The 8,147-nt window shown below is 58.1% G+C and overlaps 1 protein-coding gene across 1 annotated transcript in view; it reads right to left on the minus strand.

Annotated features, from left to right (window-relative positions):
* The window catches only part of LSS (lanosterol synthase), a 24,067-nt gene extending 16,326 nt beyond the window's left edge, over positions 1-7,741 (minus strand). The window contains exons 1-7 of the mRNA XM_081820924.1: positions 7,674-7,741; positions 7,336-7,504; positions 6,774-6,912; positions 3,751-3,859; positions 2,708-2,829; positions 2,345-2,441; positions 251-487 (exon numbers count right to left, since the gene is read on the minus strand). Coding sequence (XP_081677050.1) covers positions 251-487; positions 2,345-2,441; positions 2,708-2,829; positions 3,751-3,859; positions 6,774-6,912; positions 7,336-7,504; positions 7,674-7,687 — 887 coding nt within the window. The 5' untranslated portion in view covers positions 7,688-7,741. The remainder of the gene's footprint in view (positions 1-250; positions 488-2,344; positions 2,442-2,707; positions 2,830-3,750; positions 3,860-6,773; positions 6,913-7,335; positions 7,505-7,673) is intronic.
* Between the last annotated feature and the right edge of the window lie 406 nt (positions 7,742-8,147).

Below are 8,147 nucleotides of genomic sequence, written 5' to 3' on the forward strand. Positions count from 1 at the left end.
CATCCTGCACCCGAGCCTCCTCTCGGGACCTGCTTCCCCCCAAGCACACACCCCAATGAGCATCCTGCACCCGAGCCTCCTCTCGGGACCTGCTTCCCCCCAAGCACACACCCCAATGAGCATCCTGCACCCGAGCCTCCTCTCGGGACCTGCTTCCCCGCGGGGACTCTGCTCCCAGGGCCCTGAGCCCGTCCCACCGCACAAGCCCCTCTGGGCAGTCACTTAGGATCCGGGAAGGCTCCGCCCTCACGACTCGGAACTCAGCCCTGCACAGTCCCAGGCCAGCAGGCACGCAGAGTCGGACCCGAGGGCGACCCCCCAGCCTGGGGGTCCCTGCCCAGGAGTCCTTACCTGGCGGAGGCTCCGGACCAGCGGGTCCTCCTTGGCGCTCAGCCGGGTGGCATAGCAGTAGCTCATGGGTAGGTAGACCTGTCGGCAGTGGCACCAGAGCGTGGAGGGGTGGGCAGGGACCCAGTCAGGAAACAGCCTGCGGAATGGCACGTCAGCGGGAGGGCCCGGCCCTGCCAGCACCACCCGCGCAGCCCCAGCCCCAGCTGGCATGGCCACCAGCACGCGGCAGCCACGCTCCTGGGGGTGCGACGGGCACAGGCCTCACGAGTGACAACCACGCCCCCTGGTTCAGCTGCAACACTTCTAAAGCCAGGAGGCTTGACTTCTAAACTTCCAGGACTGTCTGTGGGTTTCTCAGCTGGGACACAGGTGCCACAGTAACGTAAAATGTTAACAATGGAGAAACAAGGTGAAGGGTCTACGGGAACATTCTGGACTATCTTTGCAAATTTTCTGGAAATTGAAAACTATTCCAAAATAAAAAATCTATCTAAGACCCTTCAGAATTGGCACATCTCAAGGACTGAGGCTTTGAGGGTTATCTCCGCCAACACGTTTTTGCCCAGACATTTAGCCAGACCTTAGCATACACGGCTCCACCAGCTTCCCGGGTGGATGGGTACCTGGGGTTATTTTCCCACTTTGCCTTCAAGCCTCCTGTCCTCATGTGTGAGGGGCACGGGCAGGCCAGTCATGAGCTGGGCAGGTACCCACCACTCCCACCAACTCTGGCCTCAGGCCACTACACTCACTCTCCAGGGCTCTCCCACTCACTTTAAAGGGCATATTTCACAGCTTCTCTGCAGCTGGAGGGAGACCAGAGATCCTGAGCCCTGAGCACACTTTCACCCTCTAACACACCCCTCCAAAAGCACTCCAGGAAAGACCAGCTGTGCCCTCACGGACCAGCACTGACTGCCAGGACCACCATGTAAGGGCACAGACAACAGCGCCCTGACACACCCTCCTGGCACCTGCTCAGTGTCTTCCGCTGCCCACTCCTTACACACCGGACAGGTCCACGGTGCCCCTGGCAAGCTGCCAGTGAGGAACACAGGGATGGCCCCAGAACACCTCCCCGCCTCCTCCCAAGCGCCCCTCCCACCACTTCACCTCACCACCCTCTGCCCCCGTCACCACCCCTCAAGGCTGCAGAGGTTGGTCCCTCAACCCTGGCATCAGAACCCTTCACCTAATACGACCTCCACCGAGGTCGTCTAACACAACAGCCCCCCAACCTCCCTGACAGCTCCCTGGGGGGCCACGACATTGCTGACAGGGCTCCAGGGAGCCAGCAGGGGCTCTACCCAAGCTCGACCAGGAGTCTCACCTCCTGAAGGTGACACTGGGGGATTTACATGCATATGCATGTTTTCTGGGGAGATGCCCAAAGTGCTAAGACACTGGTTAGAAGTATCACACAATAAGGAATTAGCGTTGATCCTGCTGAGTATTTAAACAGCATTGTGATTCTATTAACAAGGAAATTCTTCTCTTTCAAAGATACACACCGAAGTGCTCACAGTTGACGAATGATGTCTGGGATTAACTTTCTCATTCACCGGCAGAAAGATAAGGAACAGAGAAAAGCACAGCACACCCCAGTGCTGAGGCTGGCAAGAGCTGCACGGCCTACTGCCTTCTTGTTTCTGCTTCCACAGAGGCTCAAAACATCCACAATGACAAGACACAGCACAGCCTTCGGCAACAATGCCAGAGCTTCACACTCCCCACACCAGCGGTTCTCCCAGCCTGGCGGGGCCCCACTCACCTGCCACACGGCCCAAGCCCACAGTGCCTCCCTCCTTCCTACCCAACTGGGGTCTGCAGGACTCAGCCAAGCAGGGCCTCCACCAGGAGCCTAATGCGGCCTCACACCACAGAACGGACCGCCCCCTCATCTGCGTAACAGGCAGCGAGTGACCCAGGGCCCGCCAGCCCACTCAGGAAGGCACCGGCAGCCCAGGCACAAATCACAGAAGGGCAAGCATACCACATCTCCGGGAACAGAGTGTTGAGGCCCTCCCAGCTGTACACGTTCAGGACAGCCAGCCAGAACTTCCCCCAGGAAGGGATGACCGCAGCACCACCTACGGAAAAGAGAAGTCCCGTATCGTCTGCCTTACTGTAAAGATCAGCTCCTCAGGAATCATATGCGCCCCCCCTTCTTGCACGAACTGAAAACAGTGCTAAGGATCCTCCAACCCCAGGTGAGAAGTAGGCTCCAGAGCCCAACAGCACAGCTGCTGGGTGGAACCAGCGGCTTCACCAGAATAAGTGAGTCTAGCCCCAAGAGAGACATTCACAGCCTCTACCTGCAGGAAGGAGCACCCAGGACATGCTGTGCAAGGAGTACCTTTCTTGTGAAGAATGTTCCGGGCTCGGACCAAGTCAGGATCGTCAGGCCCGACACCCAGAATTCTCAGAGACACATAGTTGAGTGCAGTCCCAAACACCGTGGACTTGTCCTCCACATGCCTTGGGGAGTAGGAGATAGGATAAGAGAATGCCATATTTCGTTACTTCTAAGAAATTAAGCAAGACTTTCTGCGAAATTTCCTGAGAAAAATAAAAAATGCTAAAATATCTTTCACTGACATAACATGACAACGTAAGAAACACCCAGAACTGCCATTCTCCAATAAGAATCCATGTACCTCCCATAACTGATCAGTTCCAAAACTGCCTGTGCAGGACCTGCCTGCCTCCTCTTACTTCCCACACCTGAATCAACATCAGTCCCAGGCTGTGACCCAACTCAGGCTCCTTCATCACTACAGTGCACAGAACAAGCTCTAGAGGTGACAAATTGAGGCCCACAGCCCCCGTCAAGGGGCAAACAGAGGCTGGGATGTCCTCCAGGAATTCTGATGGAGAACCCCTCTGGCGTGGATTCAGCTCGCTAGGAGGAACCCCAGCCCTCGGTATAGAACAAGAGGTACCAGAGCCCATGACCAGGGTGGGCAGGCAGTTGACCCCCCTGAGGGAAGGCCCTGCTCCCAGAGTGAGCTATGTGTCAGAAAGGCACACTGAGAATTGGGGAGGGGCACCTGGCCCCCCTGGCTCCACCTGCTGCCATCCATCCCAGAGTCAAGAACTTCCTTCTGCCTTAGTGATAACAGCCAGATGGCTTTCCGTGGGGTGTGAGTCATAAAGCCCAGGTACAACACAAGCTGTAAAACCAAGGCCCAGAGTGTGCGGCCACCTATCCTGAGAACCCCAGGACACCAGGGTCCAGCTGGTACACAGCACCCAGCCAGTCTCCCTCCTACCACGTTCTCCTCCCACCCACCCCAGGTCCATAGTAGCTCCACTCACCCTACTCTTGACAGGCGTATGTCCTACATAAGAACATGTGTGCACATGCATGTACATATGTGCAGCAACAAAACGACTCACAGGCCCCAGCCGCCATCCGGGAGCTGCACTGACCGCAGGTACCGCACCATCTCTTCTCTATATCCCGCTGGCAAAGGGATCTGGGCCACATAGCACGTGATCAGGAGGCCTATGTGGCAGAAAAGATGTTCCTCACTGGGAGCAGGCACTCAGCACAGCTAAGCCCGGGTCTCTTTCCTCCCACCCTACAGGGAGCTGACCCAGTGGTCTCGTTTTCACGGAAACGAGCCTGAGAAGGCTATTCCTCCCAGCCTCGTCAGGGACTTTGGGAGTGGGGCCCCAGGGAACAGCAACAACATGGGGTGTGCAAAGCCCTCCCAGCCACTCTAGGCTCCCTCAGTACTGTCCACACCTGCTGGAAAAGAAACACCAAATGGCTCTCCCCTGGATAGGATAAGATTTATGACTTATGTTTTTCTGTTTTATAGGTTTTTTCCTAGCAAATATCACTTTGCAAATGGGGGAGATGGCCAACGGCCAATAAATATTATCCACAAAAAAGAAACTTCCCAGCCTAGCCCTCCTGAACATGTTGCTCACAGGCCATCCCCAACCCCAACCCCTTCCTCCCCCAGCCGCATGCCTGTGGTGCCCTGCAAGGGAGGTGAGGGGTGTGTGTGTCTTGGGGTAGGCCCCAGCCAAAACGCACCATGGACACATGCCTGACTCTGGCTCAGAGGCATCAGAAACCCTGGAAGACACACTCACACAGAGACACACCCTGGAAGAAGGGCAGCTAGGTTTGGAGATGCTGCAGAGGTTCACAGAAAAAAATCATCCCAACTCAAGCCCATCTCTTTTCATTATAGTCATGATGCTGTCAAGACAAAGAAACACACATGGGCAAGAAACAGAGCCAGTGTCTTCCCATTTTACAGGCAAGAAAACTGAGGCACAGACCCCAAGTCGTGGGGCAGGGGCTAGAGCCCAGGGGTTTGGACAACAGAGTCAGGGCTCACCACAGTGATGCATATATGTGCACATATGACCAAATCCGATTCCCCACATCACATATGAGGCAGCCAAGGCACAGTGAGGTCCTACCACCTTGCCCAGGTTCAGAGCAGGCCAATGCCATGTCACTGCCTTCCCATAAAGACCCATGGGAATAGTCAATGCCACATGAACCACACTCAATGGGGAACTATCTATACAGAATCATGGCCCCCAGGAGCATTTTCCAAATTAAAGCAGGAAAAGGAAAGACCAGTCAAAGCTCGGCCAGCCATGGAAAAACCCTGTGCAGTACCTCTGAACAGACCAGTGTCAACCTGAGGAAGACGGTCTATCCAGAGTTCAAAATGGGGAAGGGAAAGCCCCAGCCTGCAGCCTGCACCGGGGAGGAAGCCCAGCAGGCGGGGTCCAGAGCTGCAGCAGCAAGCACGAAACAATGCCGCTGTCCCCGGTGTTGTGCATGTATGACTTAGCCTGATTCTCATCATCCCCATGTCACCGGGGAGGTGCTGGAGACTCAGTGAAGTCCTGTCACCTTGCCCGGAGCAGGCAAATGCAGTGTCACTGCCTCCCTATGAGGATCTCTGACAATAGTCTAAATAGGCTCCAGGTGAGGCCAAAGGGAAGAAAGAGCCCCTTAAGGACAGGCCCATAGGTCCCTGAACAAGAAGATACAATGCTGTACAGCCCAGGGGAGACAAAAGCATGATGGATTCCCAAAGCTCCTCCCACTAGGAGAAAAGAGTCCTTCTACATAAATTCATAGAAGGGAATTTCTCACCTTACACAGCTGAGTATTTAGTGAAACATTCTCAGAACATAATGGTTTTAGCTAGCCAAACCAGTTCAGTACCCAGGAGGCCCAAATGCCATCCTCCTAGGACTCACCAACTGAACCTGCAGGTTCCCTGCCTGAGCTCCCTCAGCCACCCCTTCAAGGTTAAGTTCATACATGCAAGCTGCCCAAAGAAGACGTAAAGATCCCACCCATCCGGGCGCCTGGCTGGCTCAGTCAGTTGGTAGAGCATGCAACTCTGATCTTGGAGTTGTGGGTTTGAGCCCCACATTGGGTCGTAGAGATTACTTAAAAATAAAATCTTGGGCGCCTGGGTGGCTCAGTCGTTAAGCGTCTGCCTTCGGCTCAGGTCATGATCCTGGAGTCCTGGGATCGAGTCCCACATCGGGCTCCCTGCTCAGCGGGGGTCTGCTTCTCCCTCTGACCCTCCTCCCTCTCGTGCTCTCTGTCTCTCATTCTCTCTCTCTCAAATAAATAAATAAAATCTTTAAAAAAAAAAAGTTATATATTCATCTACCCTGTGATTCAGGCATTGGAACCCAAGATATTAACACAAGCTAAATAACACGCATATGAAAAACTGCATTAAAATCTGTGTAGCAGTATTTTCAATAGTCAAAACTGGAAACAACTCAAATGTCCATAAGCAGATTAACAAATAAACACATAATGGTATATCCACAGAACACCATATTTTTCAGCAATATAAAAAGCATGGGGGCGCCTGGGTGGCTCAGTCTTTAAGCGTCTGCCTTCGGCTCAGGTCATGATCCCGGCGGTCCTGGGATCGAGTCCCACATCGGGCTCCCTGCTCTTTGGGAGCCTGCTTCTCCCTCTCCCACTCCCCCTGCTTGTGTTCCTGCTCTCGCTGTCTCTCTCTCTGTCAAATAAATAAATAAAATCTTAAAAAAAAAAAAGACCCCACCCATCACCTGCCCATCTCTGACATCTTTACAGAGGCTAGGTCCTCCACCTGGAGTGCGTCTGCCTCTCTGTACTGGGACTCAAGAGCCGCCCCTCCCCTGCCCCCACAAGAGCACCCCCGGCTTCCCTTTTGAGAACACCGGGCTCCCATCCCCCAGCACCAACACCAGGACGACACAGGCACGGGGCAACCCTCCAGAGACCTTTCACAAACAAGCTCCCGGGTTTTCACCTGCCTATTCACACGTCATTCACCACGGGCCTGAACTGGGCCTGAGCCAGGCCTGGCCAGGGCCTCAACGATGCCCCAGGCTGGCCTCACCGACAAGCCGGGGCAGCAGCCACCTACCTGGCAGGAGGAAGAGTGGGCCGCCATAATCACCCGCCCAGTGCCCATCCTCAGCCTGCAGCCCCACGTAAAACATCATCCCGTTCAGAGCCCCTCCACGGGCTGTGTCGGCTCTGGGCAGGTCCCTGAAGTAACTCCCCTGCCAAGGAGAGAAGAGAGGGGAGCCCAGGGGTCGGAGGCCAGGCCAGGAGCCCGCATCGCCGACCGCCCACGCCACAGCAATGAAGCCGAGTTACTTGTCGGTTTCACGCGGTTCCCTCTAAAGTCTGCAAGTACCGCTCAACAAAGAGAAGGAAGGTTCTACGTTCTCCGGGTCCCCTCACCTACTTGCAACCTTCTTCACACCCTCTCACAGGCGCCCACGCGTGTGGGGTGCGCGCCGCGGCGGGCCCCGCGCGAAGCCCCTCCAGCGCACACTCCTCGCAGGGAGGGCACCGGCCCGAGAACTCCGCTTCGGAGACCACAGCGGGTTCGCACGCATCACTTAGCGAGGTCACGGCCGCTTGACGCAAGCTCCCTCCCGCCCTCGGCACCCCGCGCCGGGTCCCCGCGCCGCACTTACGGGGTCCAGTCCCAGGGAGTGCGCCTCCAGCGCCGTCTGCCCGCGGCCGGGGTCCTCCTCCCCCGCCAGGTACGTCCACGTCTGCCTGCCCCGCTCGCTGCGCAGGCGCCAGCGGCTGAGGTCGGTGGCGGGCTCCGTCTTGTAGGGGCCCCCTCGGCGACGCAGGCACCTGGCAGCGAGGGCGCTCGGCTGAGCCGCCGGCCCACCCGTCCCCGCGGCCGCCGCGCTCCCTTCCTCCAGCCCACGGGCAGGCGCCGTCGCACGCAGCTCAGAGGAAGAGCTCCGGGCGCCCCCGACGCGCCCTCCCTTCTCGGGGGTCCCGGGACGCGGGGACTCACGTGCCCTCCGTCATGACCGCTACCGCGCCGCACGCCGCCCGCGCCACGGCTCGGGGCTCTGGCCCCAGACCCGGGTCCCCGCGCGCTCGCCTCGGCGGTCCCCGCCCGCTCGCCTCGGCGGACCCCGCGGGGCGCGGTGGGCCGATGCTCCTGCAGCCAATCAGAACGCCGCGAAGGTGGGCCCAGGGCGCGCTCGGCCGCCTCAGTGGTCGAGAGCCGGACGGCCCAGCGCGATGAGGGCGTGGCCTGGGCGGGGCCTGAGCGGGGCGGGGCCGGGCTGGGGGCGAGGACTGGGCGGGACCGTGGCCAGGGGCGGGGCCTGCAGTCACGCCGGGGCGGCGTCAGGCGACGCGCGGAGGCGGCCGGCGGCGCGCCCGGGGCCGGCGGGCAGGGCCGCTGCGGGGGGGGAGGCTCGGGCGGGGGCGAGGCTCGGGCGGGGGCGAGCCTGTGCCCTGGCGGAGGCCGGGTGGCTGG

The sequence above is a fragment of the Leptonychotes weddellii genome, chromosome 1 (assembly GCF_054177405.1).
Source record: "Leptonychotes weddellii isolate Sample4059 chromosome 1, ASM5417740v2, whole genome shotgun sequence".
In the NCBI taxonomy this organism is placed as follows: Eukaryota; Metazoa; Chordata; class Mammalia; order Carnivora; family Phocidae; genus Leptonychotes; species Leptonychotes weddellii.